The sequence below is a fragment of the Procambarus clarkii genome, chromosome 67 (genome assembly GCF_040958095.1).
Source record: "Procambarus clarkii isolate CNS0578487 chromosome 67, FALCON_Pclarkii_2.0, whole genome shotgun sequence".
NCBI classification, from domain to species: Eukaryota; Metazoa; Arthropoda; class Malacostraca; order Decapoda; family Cambaridae; genus Procambarus; species Procambarus clarkii.
The window spans coordinates 20750652-20772613 of record NC_091216.1 but is presented as its reverse complement, the minus strand read 5'-3'; the positions used below and the strand labels follow the sequence as shown (position 1 = coordinate 20772613).

The 21962-nt window shown below is 43.0% G+C and overlaps 1 protein-coding gene across 9 annotated transcripts in view; it reads right to left on the bottom strand.

Annotated features, from left to right (window-relative positions):
• Positions 1–21962, bottom strand: part of LOC123767737 (tubulin polyglutamylase TTLL5) — an 88191-nt gene that overhangs the window by 20433 nt on the left and 45796 nt on the right. For 3 of the 9 annotated variants that reach the window (XM_045757698.2, XM_045757700.2, XM_045757699.2), the window contains exons 13-16: positions 20271–21099; positions 14698–14842; positions 13858–14090; positions 1211–9857 (exon numbers count right to left, since the gene is read on the bottom strand). In XM_045757698.2, coding sequence (XP_045613654.1) covers positions 9568–9857; positions 13858–14090; positions 14698–14842; positions 20271–21099 — 1497 coding nt within the window. In that variant the 3' untranslated portion in view covers positions 1211–9567. Of the gene's footprint in view, positions 1–1210; positions 9858–12657; positions 12782–13857; positions 14091–14697; positions 14843–20058; positions 21100–21962 lie in introns of those variants that run through there. The other 6 variants (XR_006774001.2, XM_045757701.2, XM_045757702.2 and 3 more) reach the window with 5 other exon arrangements.

Below are 21962 nucleotides of genomic sequence, written 5' to 3'. Positions count from 1 at the left end.
TTGAATAGTAGGCTGAGAAGTGAGTTCTGGCTACTAGGTACGACATATATATATATATATATATATATATATATATATATATATATATATATATATATATATATATATATATATATATATATATATATATATATATATATATATATATATATATATATATATATATATATATATATATATATATATATATATATATATATATATATATATATATATATATATATATATATATATATATATATATATATATATATATATATATATATATATATATATATATATATATATATATATATATATATATATATATATATATATATATATATATATATATATATATATATATATATATATATATATATGTTTGTGTTTCACTGTGTGTCTTGTGCCAACATGTGTTTATTTATTCTTGTGACTATGAATAAGTCTTAAGTACTTGGCTTTGTTACCATTATACATTTTAGTGATTACATTTACATTAAATAGAATAAACTCCATATAATAAATATGAAAATTGAAATGTTATAGTTTTTAATATGCAATATACACTTAAATTTAAAGCTTAATTTAAAGCATTTGTCTAATATTTATAAGAGAATGATAATCAAACATGGCACAAAGTTCCACATTGTGAAATTTGACGAGAATATTGGTTTTAGCTGCTATATATGGCCACTAGCTGCACCTAACTAATAACTAATTTATTTATGGCTCCAGACTAATCATACATGAATCTTGCCATACGCGGTAAGACGGCAAGATCCTTTGACAAGAAATAGCTCATCATTATTATACATAAAACATTTTTTGTATTTAGAACTTTCAAAAATAAAAAAAATAAACATTAAAGTAATGGTCAGCAACAAAATAAGTTTAAATATAATAGACATCAGATTTCTTCAATGTTGCAGAGGTCTCTCTGTCATACATGAACAGCTTACACGAGTCTCTGACCTGCTCATTTTGACAGCCGAGATGAATCGTAGACCAAACATATTTTACCAGTATTTTAATTTATAGACTATTCATATAAAAAAATAATTAGAACAAAGGATTGTTGAATGGTCTGGATTTTAGTAGCTTAATGTGTGTCACGTACTCCCTACTGTGCTGTACATGCAGTTCATCTGGTGTAATATTTACAGCCAAAGTGAATACTTCTCAGTCCATCAAATAAATCAGTTATATCCAAGGACTTATAACTCTAAGGTTACAGTAAACAGACATTATTTATTTATAATAAGATCCACATGTATCCATGCTTCACCAGCATCATAATTCATCATACATTCCAGTTTTACATGATGTTAACATTGCACACATTTAAATACCTAATACCTGGAACTTGGCTGCCTGTCTGACTAATATTACAAACCATCTCTCTCTCTCTCTCTGTTGCTTCCATCATACTATAATAATACTTTAATGATAACACCAATATAAATATTGCACATATATAAGGCATATCTGATATAGCCCTTCAAGATTAAGATTCAATATATTTGCTGTTATAGCTAGGACATCAGGAAGGTTAGACTAATTATTGATTTAGGAGACAATGTATTGCAAATCTTACCTGAAAAGGTATTTGTATTTAACCTACTTAATACACTTAATGTAGGTAGAGCCTACAGCATCACACCACACACAGTCGAGTCCTCTTACTGGCTGGAAGTGGCTGCTGGCCAGAGAACATGAACTATGGACACACAACATATGTTTTTTCAATATAAAAATATGGCAAAGGTTTTCAGAACTAATACTAATTATAAATTAATACTAGTAACTTTGGACAAGGCAGGAATCGTAATGAAAATTTCAGAAAGTCTAAGCCTGGAAATCATTATCATTTACCACCAAAATTGAAGAAAAGCATGCTTATGGTTTTTGTTCATTATGTACATACTGCAAATTAACTAAACCTCCAATAAGAAAACAGCCATTTTGAATATTGTGGCTCATAAAATATAACGCCTAATATATACTTTGATTAATTTTAAATGTGGATTAAAAGTAAATAAAGTTTATTTAAACAAGTGAATAAAATTTAATACTATTCAAAAAGATATATATTAAAAAATCAGCGTTGAATGTAAGGAAATGCCATTTTCTGAGTGAAACCCGGAGGCTCCCCGGAGCTATACCGGTCTGATGTGTATATATTAGACCGCGGCAACAGTCAATCGAAGGAGTTCTACGCCTACCGGGGACCAGAGCCAGAACCTTGCTCTATCAAGAGAGGCACGAAGAGCAATGGCCTAAAGACACCCCCGTGTAATTGGAAGCTGTCTTTGTCTGCCATCTACCAGGTCAGGCACCTAGAAGGATAGGAATTTCAAAACAAACTACTGCTGGTCAAAAATTGCAAACCGAAAGCTGAACAAGCAAACAGAACTCTCCAATCAAAAACAAGAAAAACATACATGACATCACCACAACTGCCACGCATCCGTTTGCGCAACCCCGCTTCCCCGGAGGGGGATGGGGGGAGGGGTCCCAAACCTCCACGGCAGCAACTCTCCTCAGTTCAGAGGCCGAGTATCAAAAATGCGAAAAACCACCGACCGGAGGGAGGGAGGGATGCTGGGGAGCCTCCGGGTCTCACCCAATGTAATGAAAATTAATGGCGTTTCATTACATTCAATGCTGGTTTTCTGTGGAGAGCCCTTTCGGCTCCCCTTCGGCTCCACCTAACCAAAGATAAGAAGAAAAGGGACTCACCTGGGCAGTCTTCACTTGCTCCTCAATTCAAAGTCGAGACAAGAGGCCACAAATTGCGACCCAAGACTGTATACACCCGAAAAGGACTAGGAAGATTAACAAGGTAACGTCATGCCAGGAACCTTTTCGACCTCCAAAAGCCCCGTGTCAAAAAGATAAGACAGGACATTACCAAAACAACAGCCGAACGCCAAACTTACAAACGGCGTGGGCATAGGGAAAGACCCAAGGGTCGGTGGACCTAATAATCCTGCGTACAACCTGGCAGTCCCGCCCTATGCCGGAATTGACCGATCAGCCGAAGGAGGCGGAGTTGCAGGAAGACCCTCGGGTTTGGACATCGAGCAAGAAGCGCCTGAAACCAGGGCTGGGCCGGCCACCAAAGAACCAACTGGACTACTCATCCCTGGTAAGTCTCTCTAAGTTAACCAGGACCCGGAGCAACAACCGAACTGATGGGAAGAGTTACAGGAACCCCAACTAAACCAATCCAGCCAAGAGGCATCGACCCCGACAGCCTCGCAGTCTAGGAAGGGCGCCTCATACACTGGAAGACAACTCGACCAAGTCGATGCGAAGAGGTCCACCTCTAGGTGCCCGTATGTCCAGCAGAGTCAACTGAACGAGTGTGTCGACCGTCCATTCCATGGATAGGGGAATGAACCGAGACAGGCCAACTACCAGGGCATCTGACACCCTCTGAACGTGAACTGCCAGGAGAACCAAACCCAGAGAACTCAGCAAACAAGTCAGCTGAAGCAACCAGCCCCACAGAGCCAAGAACCGGATCGAACCCCAGCGGTTAAGACAATGAACCACTGGGAAGCAGTCCGAATGGAGCCGGATCATTGCTCCACGAGCAACACGAACCCTCTAAAGAGAATGTCACATCACCACGAATTCCTGCGCCGTGCTGTGAGCCTAACAGAAGCACGAACTTCACTAACTCTGGCCGTCCTGGTGAGCATTGGTCACAAAACCCCAGCCGAGAGACGAGGGATCCATGAACACATCGAGCAAGGGCTTGGGGAGGCGTCAGGGCATAGAACCCCGAAAAAACCCTTAGAGGAAGCCAGCGACCCAGCAGCCGACGTAAGGCTTCCGGGATCCGAACACAGCAATCACGAGAGCAGCAGAAGGGGACGCCCCCCGAAGAAACCAGAACATCCGTCGAAGCCAGATCCGACCCAACGGGTAGACCAGCACGGCCAAGATCAGGCTCCCACACCACCACCCAAACAACCGACATATGACCTACATGCCCTCCAAAAACAGTCGTAATCGGGACCGCAGCCGCAACAACGCTGCCAGAGGGAGAGACAAGGCAGTGGTCCAAGAGTCCCACACAAGACCCAGCCCAGTCCAAACCTGAGAGGAAATCAAATGGGACTTCTTCCAGTACACCAAGAACCCGAACCCAGCGAGCTAGTAAGGAACCAAATCTCTGGTGAGCAGACATGTAGATTGGCTGGGAGCCCACACCAACCAATCGTCAAGGTAAGCCAGAACTCGAACGGATCACCACAACCCTGTTAAGGCGTGTGGACACGCGAGGTGCCAGAGCCAAACTGGAAGGAAGGCAACAAAAATGGCAAGTCTGTCCCTCCATGACAAAACCGAATCAGTCCCTGAACACCGGATGAATCGGGACACGTTAATACACGGCCCGGAGGTCCAGAGACACCATCCAGGCACCCGCGCCAAAAGCAGCCGGACCCGAGACAGAGTGGTCATCTGAAAGGAGGGCCAAAAGACCCAGGGGATCAGACAGGACAAGTCCAGTATGAATCGCAGATCTGCCCAGTCCCATTTCAGAACTGAAAACAGGTGGGAAACCCACTTAAGGATGACCTGACAGAGTGCTGGGGAAGAGGCCCGTCCTGCAAGCCCCAATCCCCCAAAAGGAAAAGGAAAGAAGCAATGACACTGCAGGCCGGAGGAAAATGACCCGAATTGCCCACGAATTGTGGGACCAGGGGAGACCAAATAGCGCGAGCCTCCCCCCACTACTGTCCCGCCAACAGGGCGAACCGTGAAAGGGCCGACGACCCCTACGAGAGCCCAACTGACGCTCAGAGTGATCACCAAGTCAATGACTTCGTAGGAGGGCCAGTCCCGAATCTGACATTACTAGCTTACGATGACCGAAGGAACCTCGAGACCTGGCGTGAACCTGGGCAGGACCTCCACGCCCCCCCCCTCCCCCCCCACCCCCCGGAGAACCTGAAAGTCCAACATAGGCCATCAACTCGACGAAGCCGCCTGCAGAAAATGCACCACCGCAGACTCTGCAAATAGCAATGGACAAAAAGGAGGATGAAAATGTAAGAGCCAGGGCCCAAGACGATTCCAAAAATTGGACGAGCACCACCTGTCAGCATGTGAAACAAGAAGTGAAGAACAGACACTGCCTCCCTCAGAAATGGCGCATACAACTTCAACAAGGCCGCCGGCACCCAAGCTGCCGAAGCAAAAACACCGGACATGGGCCCCGGAACCCAGCTCCTCCACACCCACCACGAGCCAGTCCGAAGACAGCTCCAGCAGTGAAAAGAAGCGCAAGACCGAAGCCAAGTGCCCACGGTCGCACAAATCCTCTGCCACCAGGGATGCCGAAAGGGAGGGAACCTGCACGTGAAGCCACACCTGGCCGACATCATAAGGAAGAACGAGGGCGAACAAGCACGCACTGAGGTGTTTCAACTCGCCCCCCAGGAAAACTTGAACAACCGTAGTCAACTCTCGCCATCAAGTGTGCAGTCCGACAGGACGAATGCCAAGCCCCCAACGAAAGAAAAGGCTGTCTGCCAGCCAGGAAGACTCCGGCACCTTGTAATGTACCCAATAAGGAAAAAAGGAGCCAACTCAAAAGAAGGCTCCTACATCGTACTCTCTGTCTAGCAGGCAGTAGGCCGCAAGGGCCTCCCACACCTTCCTCGGTGGGATGCGGGAAGCCAAAAACCTCCAGAAGGAGGGAACCGAAGAACCCAAGGGAACTTGGAACTGAACCCCGGGAGAAGTTAAACTCATAACAAAATCATTCAGGGAGGGAATAGCAACCCCCCCCCCCCCCTCCTGTAACAACAAGCCCTGCACCGAGGATACCAAACCCCAAGCAGGGATAAGTGGGGTCCAGGCCCCCATGTCAACTCCTCTCCAGCCCCAGAATTCTCCACTTCAGGACCTGGGATTGAGCCGTCCTCCAAACCCTCTGCCTCTGGAGAAAAAGCAGTCCTCCGGAAAAGAAGGAATGAAGGGGGGCCCGCTGGCGTGGCCCATAAGCTCCGGCAGGAGGACCAGACTAATGCCTTCGCCGCCGATCCGGAAGGAACAATCCCCGAAGCCGCCCAAGTTTCACTACCAGTAAATTCAGCGGGGCAGCTGGGGGGGCATCAGGAAGGCAACCAACCTCGCACGTTGCTGCAACATAAACCTCGCATGTAACGCTAAAGCTGTCTGCACCCGAATATCAGTCTCAGTGGAATGAGTGAATGGAGTACAAGCAAAGAACACCATTCGGAGGACTCCAGGTCATAGGTGTGACTGACCCAACAGGCAGCAGAGCAAAGGTAGATGATGAGTGTCACCCTGAGACAAAGGAACAAAGCAACCTTCAAACTCGCACAAGGCAAGGTGGGACTCAAGAGGTCTCCTACATTGGACCACTGAGCCTCAATGGGGGTTTCCAGTGCCCTTAGACTGACTGCTCAGGGAAGCTCAGGCGAAGTACTGCTAACCGGTTATCCCAGAGCTACAAAGCAACAAACTAATAGCTGAACCCCTGTGAAGTGTGCAAGCACGGGGACCTAGTGGAGGGCCACCAAAATCATACAAGTGGTCCTACCGCCACACCAGGCAGACCACCGCCAGGCAAATCAAAACAAAAAAGAAAAACCCAGCAAAAGCACAACGTGAACAGGTGAACAGAACCAGTCGCTATGCGTATATCAGACAGCTGCACAGCACCTCGCGCTCCAGCCAGAGATGAAACTACGTCCTACCCAAGGTCAAACAGGAGTAAGAACCTCCCCAGCTGAATCCCCAAGGGCGGGCCATCACCAAGCAGCAACAGAACCACACACAGGTAGCTGCTCCTGAATGGCTCATGGAAGATAACCCTGAGGCCGCAAAGGCAGTACTTACGGGGCACCTACCGAAGGTAGTCCTAGGTGCATGCAGTCCCAGTACTCTATGTTACATCCAGCTCACATGCCACCAATATAAAGCAATAACACCGCACTGCAGCACTGTACAAAGAGTGGAGCCAGAGCGATCGACCGTCACCAACACAACAGCCTCTTGAACTGAGGAGTTGCTGGCAAGGAGGTCTGGGACCACCTCCCTCCCCCTCCCGGGAAGGGGGGAAAGGTTGCGGAGACAGATGTGCAGCAGTTGTGGTGATGTCATGTATGTTTTCCTTGTTTTTGATTGGAGAGTTCTGTTTGCTTGTTCGGCTTTCAGTTTGCAATTTTTGACCAGCAGAAGTTTGTTTTGAAATTCCTACCTTTCTGGGTGCCTGACCTGGTAGATGGCAGACAGAGACTGCTTCCAATTACACTGGGGTGTCTTTAGGCCATATTTTTTTTTTTTTTTTTTTTTTTTTTTTTTTTTTTTTTTTGAGATATATACAAGAGTTGTTACATTCTTGTACAGCCACTAGTACGCGTAGCGTTTCGGGCAAGTCCTTAATCCTATGGTCCCTGGAATACGATCCCACGCCGCGAAGAATAGTTTTTTCATCCAAGTACACATTTTACTGTTGCGTTAAACAGAGGCTACAGTTAAGGAATTGCGCCCAGTAAATCCTCCCCGGCAAGGATACGAACCCATGACATAGCGCTCGCGGAACGCCAGGCGAGTGTCTTACCACTACACCACGGAGACTGCTTGGTCACCTACACCATTGCTCCTTGGTCACCTACACCATTGCTCCTTGGTCACCTACACCATTGCTCCTTGTGCCTCTCTTGAGGGGGGCCAAGTTCTGGCTCTGGTCCCCGGTAGGCTTAGAACTCCTTCGATTGACTGTTGCCACGGTCTAATATATACACATCAGCCCGGTATAGCTACAGGGAGCTGAAGGGGCTCACCACAGAAAATATGTAGAGAAGAAGATGAGGCTCTTAGGGTACTTGAGAATAGTTATCACAAGTTATTAAATAAATAAATAAATACTAAACAAAGTATATGGAACCTCTTAGGTGCAGGACAGAGGTGTGACTGTCCACAGTAGCTTTTCTAAACACACTGTGGGAACATTTGGCCAAATGTGTATTTCCCTGCTGCTTCACTGTTGAACCAGGAGCAGCTTTTCCCACAGACATACAATGTAACATGTAGTCTCCAATACAATCACTGCCCTTTAACAATTAAATAGCCAAAGACAGACTAACACTGAACAAATAAAATGAGTTATTGTTAGGAGTAAAAAAAAATTTAAAGTCAAATGTATGACTGATAATTTTGAATCCAATCCTTAAACCAGTAAATGTTGAAACCGATAAGTAGCGAGATTGATTAAGTCATATATGAATATGAATAGAAGTCATACTGTATATGAATATGTATAGAAGTCATACTGTATATGAATATGAATAGAAAAGTATACACTCAACTGCAGCAGTAGAAAATGACTGCACAATTGTTGATAGACAGTGAAAGAGTAGTGTGTTCCTGTACAGTAGGGAAACATGTGTAAAGATGTACACAAATTTAAAAAAAAAAAAGCCCATATGCACATGTTGAAAATAAATTTCCAAGGAACAATGCTTTCAAAATTTCAGTTTCCTTCTCTCTTCCTTACCCAACTACTTGGGCTGGATGGTAGAGCAACTGTCTCGCTTCATGCAGGTCGGCTTTCAATCCCCCGACCGTCCAAGTGGTTGGACACCATTCCTTCCTTCCTTTCCCCTGTCCCATCCCAAATCCATATCCTGACCCTTTCCAAGTGCTATATAGTTGTAATAGCTAAGCGCTTTCCCCTGAAAATTCCCTCCCTTCTCTCTTCTTTGCCATGAGTATTTTACATTGTTTAGAAAAGCCGAGAGAAAAATTTAAGGCGCCCACTTTCTATGGTCACTTTAAAGGTTACTTCTATATCTAGCATATAAAGCAACTACAGTACTTTACTATCAACAAGGAAAGAAGCATGAAATTATGTTTTGCAAATACAGTACAGTACAAAATTACTGCTAGGCCTATAAGTGGAAATGGGCAGTGATTTATGCTTGAGGAGTTCAAAATGGGACTCCTAATTCAACTTCTGAATACTGCTGACTAGGTGGCAGTTTCCATGCTACTGATAATAGGGAAGCGAAAAATACAGTGCAAAAAACATAATATTGCATGACTAACAAAAATTAACTTGGCAGGATTGAATTATCAGTGTCTACAACTTTTAACATTAATTGTGTTAAGGCATACCACTTCATAAAAAAAACTATTTAATTCATTTCCGCAACTCTCGTTTGCCTCTTCACAGACGAACACAAGAATTGAGACACTCTTATATAGTGCATGTCTCAACTCTATATTATTTCATTCAAGTTTCACCAAAGCAATATCCCATTGTTCTAAGCTGTAATAAAGAGTACATAATGCTATATGTAATAATGGCACAGTGGATCCCTAGCTCTTTGTACCTTTATTGCCAATGCTTACACAATGGGTCAGAATTTAGCTGCATGATATATACATTAAAGCTTTCATTTCACATAAAAACTTATTACAATAAGACTGAACAAAATTCAATGGGTGATAGCTCCTTCATTAACTATAGTCATGAATTCATTCTATTACAAATATACCAACTTGTATCAACTATACCAAAGCTATACATTTCAGATTTCATGAAATAAAAGATGCATTAGTTCCTTTCAAACTGGCCTTAAGAATATTACCAAAAAGACAGCAGGATGAGGCAGTGGTGGTAGGAGGCTGCTGTAATGAGGATGAGGGAGACTGAGATGTTGTAGCATCAATGGTAGTAGCTGGCATGTCACCTCTACCTTGCTTCTGCTGTTCTTGCTGCTGCTCTTGCGGCTCCTGCTCCTGCTCGGAGTGAGCAGGCTGACGACTTTCTGCCTGATGAGACTGAGGCTCGATTGTCACTGGCTCTGTTGGCCGGGCATGGCCCCCTGTTCAATTATATTAAATTGTATAAACCATCAGAACATGCTCTCACTTTGTGATGATAACATAGTACAGTACTATTAAGTAACTGCTTTATCTCTGGTAACAGATTAAATTTGTAAACGAAGGTACCACTGTGTAATTACCTAAGTGTAGTTACAGGATGAGAGCTACGCTCGTGATATCCCATCTACCCAGCACTCTGTCATATAACGCTTTGAAACTACCGACGGTTTTGGCCTCCACCACCTTCTCACCTAACTTGTTCCAACCGTCTACCATTCTGTTTGCAAATGTGAATTTTCTTATATTCCTCTGGCAGCTTTGTTTCGTTAGTTTAGATCTATGACCTCTTTTTCTTCAAGTTCCGGGTCTCAGGGATTCTTCCCTATCGATTTTATCGATTCCTGTTATTTTGTACGTAGTGATCATATCGCCTCTTTTTCTTCTATCTTCTAGTTTTGGCATATTTAATGCCTCTAACCTCTCCTCGTAGCTCTTGCCCTTCAGTTCTGGGAGCCACTTAGTAGCATGTCTTTGCACCTTTTCCAGTTTGTTGATGTGCTTCTTAAGATATGGGCACCACACAACCGCTGCATATTCGCACTTTGGCCTGACAAAAGTCGGGAACAATTTCTTAAGTATTTTGCCATCCATGTATTTAATAGCAATTCTGAAGTTAGAAAGCATGGCATAGGCTCCTCGCACAACGTTCTTTATGTGGTCCTCAGGAGATAGTTTTCTATCTAGAACCACCCCTAGATCTCTTTCTTTATCAAAATTCTGTAAGGATTTCTCACATAATTTATAGGTTGTGTGGGGTCTATGTTCACCTATTCCACATTCCATATCATGGCATTTATTCACATTAAATTCCATTTGCCAAGTGGTGCTCCATATACTTATTTTGTCCAGGTCTTCTTGAAGGGCATGACAATCATCAAAGTTTCTTATCCTTCCTATTATCTTAACATCATCAGCAAACATGTTCATATAATTCAGTATTCCAACTGGTAGATCATTTATGTAGACAATGAACATCACTGGTGCAAGAACTGAACCATGTGGTACTCCACTTGTGACATTTCTCCAGTCCGATACATTGCCTCTGATTACTGCCCTCATTTTTCTATCAGTCAGAAAATTTTTCATCCATGTTAGAAGCTTACCTGTCACTCCTCCAATATTTTCCAGTTTCCAGAACAACCTCTTATGTGGAACTCTGTCGAAAGCCTTTTTAGGTCCAGATAGATGCAGTCAACCCAACCATTTCTTTCCTGTAAAATCTCTGTGGCTCGATCATAGAAACTGAGTAAATTTAACACAGGATCTTCCAGATCGAAAATCATACTGTCTGTCTGATATTATATTATTTCTCTCCAGGTGTTCTACCCATTTAGTTTTTATTATTTTTCCAATATTTTGACTATTACACTTGTCAATGATACAGGTCTATAATTGAGGGGGTCTTCCCTGCTTCCACTTTTGTAGATTGGAACTATGTTAGCCTGTTTCCACACATCTGCTATGACTCCTGTATACAAGAATGTCTGAAAAATCAGCCGAAGTGGTATGCTGAGCTCAACTGTATATTCTCTCAGAACCCATGGTGAAACTCCATCTGGGCCAACTGCTTTGTTCTTACTTAGTTCCAGGAACATTTGTTTCACTTCATCTCTAGACACCTCTATGTGCTCTATGTTGTTCTCTGTAATTCTCAATACCACTCTTGTTTTGCTCATCATACTAGCTTAGTGGTTTGCTACGGTGAACACATTTGTACATGGATAAATACAATGTGTGTATATAGTGTAATAACAGCAACAGGAGTATGTTGGGAGGAGCTATTTTGGTGAGGGAGGTGACGTAATCGTAGCGTCGTCTGCTGGCTGCTGTGTGATTTCTCATGCAGTGTATGGTGGCCACTGTAAAGTTTGGACACAATACCGGCTTACTTGCATAGTTCTGGTGAATAAAACATGTAGATAGATATACATAGCATGTGTAAATAGTGTAATAAAAACAATAACAGTATGGTGGGAGGAGCAATGTTGGCGAGTAAGGTGTTGGAGGAGTGAGGGAGACTGGCTGGGTTTGGCAGCTGACACTCCCAGAGTTCTGAATGTGTTGATGGTGAATGTATATAATGTGTGACAGTGTATAGTGTGTACATATGTTGTAAATATACATAACTGAATATGAAACATTGGTGTGAATAACTGTGTGGTGGGAGGAGCGATGGCGAGTAAGGTGTTGGAGGAGTGAGGGAGACTGGCTGGTGTGGCAGCTGACACTTGCGGAGTTCCGAGTGTGTTGATGGTGAATGTATATAGTATGTGATAGTGTATAGTGTGTAAATAGATTGTATATACAGTATACTTAAATTAGCATGTTGCACAGGAAATGCGTGCAATATATGTGTACATATGTGTCATGCACGTAACACAGTGTCATCGAACAGTACGGATGTTCTGTTTCCATAATATAGTGTACATGTTCATTATACGTAGAATTGGCACGGAAAAACAAATAAAATGTATTTGTAACTGTGCGCAAAAAATGAACACAAATATATTTGTGGCAACTTGCGCATCTTGAGTTGGGCGTGCTAGTAGCCCCAGGGACATACGCCACGGACAACCAGGGATTGATGACATCACGCGCGAACTTATGGACCCCATAGCAGCCAAAGTAAGTACAATTTCGACTTTGTTAACATATCCATTCTTAGGGAAGGGTTTTTGACACTTTAAAAACACAAAGAATTTTTTCCAAAGAATTTATTTCCTGCACACTGGGGGGGGGGGGTCATATTTGGAAGCCAAGCAGCAGAAATTTTTCCATTTCAAATAAAGAACAGTCCAGTGATAACATTGTTTTCTAATTTAATCCGTTCCCAGAGATGGGTTCTAAGCCAAAAATTCGCAACCTGAAACAAATTTTCCCATAAGAAATAAAGTAAATTGAATTAATCCATTCCACACTCCAAAAAATATTAACTTCTAAATACATTTCGTTCCTAATACACAAATATTTTGTACTATAGTATGTACAAGTTATAGCTTACCTTTATTGATGACTCTTGTTGGCATATAAAAGACAGTGAGGAGGTGGAGGGAGGGGGGAGAAGGAGAGGTGTTGGTGTTTGGAAGGGGAGTCCCCTTCCATTATATCATCAGGCAGTGATGACTTCTCTGGGGTACTCTCTCCTACATTTTGCCAGCATACCACTAGGACTTGGTTGTGGCTCATTGCTTGCTTGTCTTACTAAGAATCTGTCTAAAGACACTTGTTTTTCCATTCATTTTAACACTTGTCTGTAGTAAGACATGTCACATTGTCAATGCAACAGCCTGCTTTATCTGGGCAAGTTTTTTAAACAAAACTTTGCATTTCTTCCCATACTTTACACATTTTCTTAACGAGGAAGGGACATTCTCTATTGCCTCTACTCACAACTATTTTCTTAGGTTGAACCTTACCACTGACTTTCTTGGGACTCATGGCATGACATAATAATTACAAGTGCAATCATCACTAAGCGAGAGACACTGGTAAACCTGAAGCACGGTCACCCGTGCCACCAGGAACTACGAGCTCAGTCGACCCATACATATATCAACAAAGTCGCAAGGCGAGGCAAAAGTCGTAACCCGATTTGAATATTCCGACGAAATTGAGGTCGTAACCTGAAAAATTTGTAGAGGGACATTCGCTACCCGAGGTTCCACTGTATTTCCCAAGTCCTGGAGTATTATTAATTATATCCTCATAAGAAAGCAAGTCACTACAGCTTGTAGTTGCTTAGAATTCTCAGTTTGTCAGGGAGCTCTCTCTGTGGCCAGCAATGCTAAGAGCTGTTGGTAGCAATGCAATCTTCCTCAACTACAAACAACTATTCTAGACACAGAAAATACACAATACAGAATATAGTACAGTATATAATCCTGTAAAAACCACAATGTTTCAATACTGAGTATGCCCGATGAAAGTAACCAAGCTCACCTGTAGAAGGGGATCTACGATTTCTGCGCGGTGATCCTTGAGGAGAGGCAGTGGGAGTGCGGGGCCTGGAACTACTGGTTGACGAGGCAGTTGTAGGGGTATACGAAGTGGACATGATGCCACCTGAATGATGTCCCGAGGAATATCGTGATCTCCGGGAGGCTTCCAGGAACACTCCTGCAGAATTATGCATCCGTGTTTGGAGAGCCAGTACCTCCTCAAGATCAGACTCTCTGTATCAGGATAACATATAAAGATGTTTAAACTAAATGAATAATGGAATATATATAAAAATTTAATGAAAATTTAAGAAATAATGCTCGACAGTAATTCTGTAAAAGAGGTACAGTATGTACTTACTTTTAGTGTAATGTTCAGGTATGTTGCAGCCTTCTAGGAAATGTTACTAGTCCATAGTAGTATTGAGGAATAAGGCTTTCTATATATCAATGGCACAAGAGAAACGAACTAGTCTATGTTTAATATGTTTAAGGATTTAAAGAAATGGGTCTGTAATGTTGTCTGAAAAGAATTTGTCAAAACTCTGAAAGCTGTGTTTTGCTGGGTAAAGATGGGGTTTGAAGTAGCTGCAGTGGTTAAACTCCCTGCACAGATACCCTAAGTTAGTCTAGAATTTTTTTAAACATACCAACTGTTTGAGATTTTTTGCCTATGTGCTGTATGCATAAAGTATTTAAGTTTGCACTGCTCAACACCACAGATATGACTTTGAAATTCCACATCATAATAGTTTCATCAATGTGTTTAAAAACAGAACCATATATTTAATATGCTGAAGGCATTTTATCCTAATTATAAAATAAGGGTTTTCTACAATACCCGGCACTAGACATGAAGGCTCGGTACAGATCCATTGTAATGTGCTCATCCTTGGCCTGCTGCTGCTGAGTATTGCTCTCATCACTTGTCTGCCTCTGTAGATCACTTGAATCTAAACTTGTAGACATTTTGCTGCCATCTCCCTCTGCAAGAAATATTAATTTGCTATTTGAAACAAGAAGCTTGAATAAAAGGGTGTAGGAAAAGGGATATAAACAAGGTTTTAAATATATCATAAAACAGAACTCAAAACAATGCATATAATTTAAATTGCTGAAACTTAGATTCAGGAAAGACCTGGTTATATATTGGTTTGGAAACAGGGTTGTTGATTTGTGGAACAGGTCATCAAGTGCCATGGGATCACTGGATTGTTTCAAGCATAGGTTAGACATGTATATGAGCGAGATTGTGTGGATATAAATAGGAGTTTCTTCTTCTTCACAATACGTGCAGTCTGCATGAAGATATATCCTCCCGATGACTGCACGAGTGGTAATGTAGAAAGATGCACATATGACTGCACAACAACACATCAACGGTCACAACGTGCCCGAGTCAAGAAGATAACGACGCCGTCAAGGCGGGCGAGGATAAAGGCCAAATAAATAAGAGGAAAGGAACGTAGGATGGGAATAAAGAAAACAGAAGGCAAACACAAAGCATCGCCACAGTAAAGAAAGCGCAAGAGACGAAGGGCGGGAGCAAAGGATGTGAAGGAGGCAAGTGCGAATGTATAGAAGGGAAGAGGAAATCAAGACGGGGACAGGCGAGGTTAGGACAGGGCAAGGTACATAGATGGCATCCTGAGCCTCACGACTGGGACGCTAATGCATTGGACTCCACAGAAGTGCCAGCAGGACAACGGAAGGAAGACCTAGGAAGGACGCGAGGACAAGTCGTGGGAGAACGCGATGTAAGAGGCTCATCAGGCAAGGTGGCAGGGCGCTTGGAAATCGGATGACGGAGGATTGCTTCTGCTTAGTAACGGGGGCAGAGATGTGTGGCAAGGCAGCCTTGGGAGAGACACAGGGAAGGCTCTCCAAAGAGTTCCGAAGGGCGTTGTCCAGCATCGATTCAAATGCATTGGAGATAGCAGAGGCAGCTGCGGGAGGATGGACGTCAACCGTAGAAGAAGCGGAGGAGAGGAGCGATGGGTCAGCCTCAGGAATGGGAAGGACAGACTGTGGAAAGATTTTAGTGACAAGGCGGACCAGCACTGTCCCAAGTGCATCTACGAAGTGAGCGACAATAGCGTTAACAAGGTTGGGACTCGGTTGAATGGCGGGTGGGAGAAAAAGCAGTCTCAAGGGCAAGAGGAACGTCAGTGACAAATAGGTCAGGCGACACAGGCAACGGCGGCTGCGGAGGGGGAAGAGGCGGGTGACAAGGAACCGGGGCAGGATGAGGCAAAGCACGACTGGAGGGCGGAGTGACGACGGGAAGAGCCTTAGTGAGCACCACAACGTAGGAAGGACACTGCTTGAAAGTGATGGCACGATCACCACCATAGTTGGGGCAACAGAGCTTGTCAGACTCAGTCACAAGTGAAATGGGAACCAGAGCATTTGCCACAACGAACGTCATTGGTGCAGCTATAGGAGGTATGGTGAAAACCCTTACAACGAAAGTACTGAGTGGGACAGGGAATGTACATCTCCAATTTATGGAGGAAGCCATTAATCCAAACCTGGTCAGGGAAGGAAGGGAGTCAGGAAAAGTAAGGAGGGCAGTGCCGGTATCACACAGGTCGCCATCAATTCTACGCATAAATGTCTTGACACCAAAGATCGCAATGTCAGCATCCTGCAGTTGCGCCTTAATGTTGTCCGCACTAACATCAACAACATGCCAGACCTCATATCGTACCAAACGGTAACCCAGAGGCATATAACAACGGACCTTGTAACCACAGATATCAGTAACGTCTGAAAGCATCAAGTCCCCGGAGGAAGTGTGGTCCACAGCAATCAAGTTCCTGCGTTTATTCTGCCTGAAATCATGCAATTTGATCTTAAAGAACTCGGGAACAGCTTGATAGAAAAGATGGCGTGCCCTATTTCCAAAAACATTCCAATCAGCGGGCGTATCGGCATCACAGGCGATGATGAACGTACGTAGGACAGGAGAACTCGTCCGACCAGGAGGGACTGGAGGGCGTGGAGACAGAGGTTGCAGGAGGGGGGGGGAGGGGGGGCACAGCATACCACAGGACACAGGCGATGTTTTGCTTCCAATCTATTAGCCTTACTATGACGTTTACTGTCCAGAAAAACCCCCTCGGGATCCCCCTCCAAGACCGGGAGAACGTCGTGACCGGAATACGTGCCAAGGGACAAAGGGACCTGAAAACCCTCAAAGGGATTGGAAATGTCCACAGAAGAAACGCTGCGCGAACCACCATCCGTCGCTATGGTCGGCCAGCAAGTCCAAATAGGAGCTGCCTCATACAGGCCAAATGGCCTTCTGTAATTTCCTTTATCCTTATGTTCTTATTCCTATATACAATACAGCTGACTTCTGGTTCTATGCAATGCCATTTAATGTATACAGTACTTGCAGTTTGGACAATAATGAGCAGGGCAGTGTTCCATTAGATGCCCATGAGTTGAGGGCATGTGGCCAATGTACAACCTACCCAGATCTGTTTCCCATTGTCTATTATGGTGGTAGGAAGACGGCCAAGGGAATAGTTCACCTTAGAGTGCGCAGTTTTATTACTTGTAATGCCAGACCCACGACCCTGCCAAGGGTTGTGGATCACAGAATGAATGACTTGGTAGAAAACTGAATAGGGAATCCCTTTGAGAAATAGGACTAGTGCGAATGGCCTCCTTAGCAGTGGCATCTGCAAATTCATTTAAGGTAACACTAATATGGCTGGGTACCCAGCAAAATTCAACTGTCTTAAATCTGCTAGATATAAGACGAAGCAAGTACTGATTTTTGATCAACATAAGATGCAAAGGATTAAATAACTCCTGAGCCACGAAGCACTGCGAGTCAACACTAATGACAAAAGAACACCGACATTAGAAAAGCAGGTGACAGAGCATGCAAATGTGCCTGAATTCTGCCAAGGCTGGGGACATATACAGATTTGGTCAGGAATGAAAATAAAGTAGCCAACACCATTGGCAGACTTAGACCCACCTGTGAACAGTGCAATGGAGTGTGAAAGAGAGGGAAAGTGTCAAAGGAAAAGTCATTTCATAACAATAGAAAGGAAATAGGTCTTCATCATGTGGGTCAAAGCCTAGCAAACATGAGCTGAGAGAGGAAATCCTGCAAATGAGTCACCCTTACAGGAAAAGAAAAGTGACAGAGGGAACAGGGCCCTCCCAAGCAGCAGCAGTCAAAGCTCATATTGAGGATGATGCAGGGACCATGCAAGGTAGTGAAGGCAATAACAATCATGATGATCCTATAGAAACAGGATGCTAGTTTTAATATAGAAGCTCTGGGTAGGGGATGAATGAAAGGCACCAAGAGCCGAGATATAACCTGGTACAGTGGTACCTTGGTGTACGACTGCCCTCAAGTAAAACTTTTTTTGGTATATGATGTCAAATTCATCGTAAAACTTAAATTGGTGAACAACGTTTTACTTTGAAAACAGTGTCTGTTGATACGCATATGGGTCGAACAAGCGCGTGGTGCTGGGGGCGTGGTGTGAGGAACACTCAGTTTGTTTACCAGTGTATCTCACGTAGTGACAACTGCACTCAAATTCTTTGTGAAGAATTTCATTGTTTTTGTGCTTGTTTTGTTTTTAACATAAAAGTTCTTATATATCATGCCATGGGTCCCAAGAAAGTCAATGGTAAAGTTAAACCTAAGAAAATAGTTGTGAGGATGACAATAGAGGAAAATCAAGAGATCATTCATAGTGAGACAATGTGATGTCTCACTACAGACAACTGTTAAACAGTTGGGAAAACAAGTGTCTATAGACAGATTCTTAGTAAGACAAGCAAGCAGTGAGCCATAACCTGGTCCTAGTGGTATGCCTGCAAAACGTAGGAAAGAGAGTACCCCAGAAATGTCATCACTGCTGTTATAATGGAAGGTGACTCCCCTTTCAAACACTAACAAGTCTCCTGCTCCCTTCCTCACCGTCTTTTGTACGCCACCAAGAGTCCTCATTAAAGGTAAGAGATACATACTGTATTTTAGTCCAAAATGACTGATATTCAGTATAAAATGTATTTTAAGTTAATATTTTTGGGGGTGTGGAACGGATTAATTCAATTTACATTATTTCTTGTGGGAAAATTCATTTTGGTGTACAAATTTTTGGTGTATGATGCATCTCTGGGAACGGATTAGGATCGTAAACAAAGATACAGTACCCCTGTATATGGTGCAGAGCATCAAGACAAAGAAGGGTCAAGGGAGAGACTGAAGAATAGGTGGGGTAGCCATAATCGAGTTTAGGCAGCATGAGAGAGAGGAGAGTTGACAAATTCAAAAGGTCCTTTGTCAATCTGGTCCTATTTCTTTAGTCATTTACATTAGGTTAAAAAATCTATCTTGGTCAACTTGTATATAAAACATTTCTCTCAATATTTGTGATAATGAATAATCATCTCATAACCTTGAAAATTGACGTGACAAAACATCAGAAAGAAAAAGACAAAGAAAGAGGTGTCCTGAAGTTTCTCAACCCATGTTTTATAGGTGGAGTGGATGGGGGTTAAGCATTACTGCTCATCCACCCAGTATGTCCTCTTGTGATGGTACAAGCCAGAGCATGGTGCAGCATACAGTGCCACACCACACAACTTGCACTTATCCCTGGTGTCCTTTTACCAGACTTGTAGCAGACACGACACTTCAGATTTTACTCAATACGAATTAGGGAATGGTTCAAGTTCCTGTTCAGACGTTCGGGTTTATCCACAAAATGAGGGTTTGTCCTAGCAGCGGCACCACAAGAAGTAATCTGAGACCAAGCCAGCTGAGTAATCTGTAGTACAAGCCAGAATGTACAGCTTTATTCCATACTTACATGTATCAGGTTTATTTGAATTATAAACCTTGAAAGCTAGATGACCCCTCCCTAACATTGTGCCACATGGGCCATCACAGAAAATGGGAAGACATTGGCACACATTTTAAAACATGTCCCATAATGATCGAAAAAAAAAAAAGGAATTTTAACAAACATTTTAATTTTGGACGCAAAATGCGCCCCTGTCGGACATCCATAGTTATTTATGGACGCAATATACATCACCGACGGCCGAAAGTGTTAACTGAGTAAGAATGTAACAGGAAACAGAGGGTCAGAGTCAAAGTAAATAATGAAATGGAGGCATAACAAACCAAATGGATTCCTTGAGGCTCAGACCTCGAATCTTTGCTGTTTCTGATCTTTATTGATAATCTATATACATTACAATTTACAAAAATACTGAGAGAAATTGACATGTATGCAAAGACAGTCTCTTTCAAATGAGGGATAATAGGACATAGGTGGAAGGTGGAGACGCAAATAAGTCAGATGTAAGAAAAATGCACTGAGAATGGTAAGCAAGTGGAATGCACTGACAGAAGTTGAGGATGCTTACCTATTATGGGACCTGCTGTGTCTCCATCAGACTTCAATCTTCGCACTCTTGGGGGCAAGGTGACTATTTCACCTCCAATATCAGTTGCTGAGTTGAGGGATGAAATTGAAACAGATGAAGGGGTTTTAGAAGGAGGTAGAAAATTTATTGATGTAGAGGAACCAGTAATTGACACAGATGGTGGGCTGCTAATGGAATTGGAGGAAGCTGAAAATGCAATTGAAGGAGGACTATTAATGGATGTAAAGGAGCCAGATAGAGACACTGAAGGTGGGCTATTGACTGAAGTAGTTGACCCAGACAGATAAAAAGGAGTGCTATTAACTGACACAGACGAACTAGAGAGAGAAACAAAATTTGAGCTGTTAACTAAAGTCAAAGAATGAGATTCTGTAACTGGAGGAGGACTGCTAACTGATGTAGAGGAATCTGACTTCTTTACAGGAGGGGGACTATTGCAAAGAGAACAGGATTCAGATTTAGGGACACAACCTGAATTGTTGATGGAAGTTGTCGAACCACATACAGATGCTGGTGCATTGTCAATGGATGAAGTTGAGGCACTCATAGATGCAGACATTGAAGATCCAGCAGGTGCTGAGTTGAGGGATAATGTGGAGGTATATGGTGGGGAAGTTACATGTGGAGTGGATGGCTCAGATGAAGTGGTAACAGTAGTGGGGCACTGAGAGGACAGAGAAGAACACGATGAGGAGGCTCCTTGATCCAAGTATATATGAGTTTCCTTAGTATAGGCTTGGATGAAGTCTCCAAGCTGCTTGGAAATCACAACAGCACGGGCTTCAGATGGCAGTGTTTTACTGGGGTTCTGTTAAGAAAAAACAAGGCTTTGGTTTAATATGAAAAACTGTCTGATCTCTTACATTTAGCTGCTTTAACATGTTAGATCCCGCTATGTCATTGAACATAAGATAGTGCAGTCATGCAAGTGCAACTTACAATATGGTACTACAGAAAATGTTCAAATCTTTCTGCAGGGCTATAATGTGCTGAGGAATTAACTGGATAAATTAATCAATCTTCCCTAGAAATGACCACATGAGGTCAATCCATAAAAAAATCGAAGTCCTTACATTCCTTTGCATAGCAATGCTATTAATCACCAAAGGAAAGCTCTTACTATTGGCTCAATTGCCTGGTCAACCCCACTATGGCCACCTTAAAGTCCACTGACCCAAGGCAACTTACATACTTCCTGACACTAAAGATGAACTAAGCACACAGGAAATGCGAACAAAAAAAAAAAACAGATGGGAGAGAGATGGGAGCAGTTGAATGATAAGATTCACAGAGGAACTTTTCACTTGACTCAAAATAATGCCCATGCAGTGTAATACACACTTTCAAAGAGCATCACCAAAGAGCTAGTAACCATTGGCACAAACTATGGGTTTATTAGATTGAACTTTTGTCAAGCTGCCCAAGCAGAATATTGCATTTCTCTAAGAGTATTTCTGGAGATCATATCTGCCAAGCACTGATATGCTAAACACGGTATTCAGGACTTACAGCAGGTCACAAACTCAACCACCCCAGACTACAGTCCAAGGAAGAAGCCTTGGTTCCTGGGCAAGAATACTCAGCTATACTAACACGACCAGGCCCTTATCACAAAGGAAAAAAGAGTGGTCAAAAGTACTCAGTGCACAGCTTCAAACATCTATAACCCTG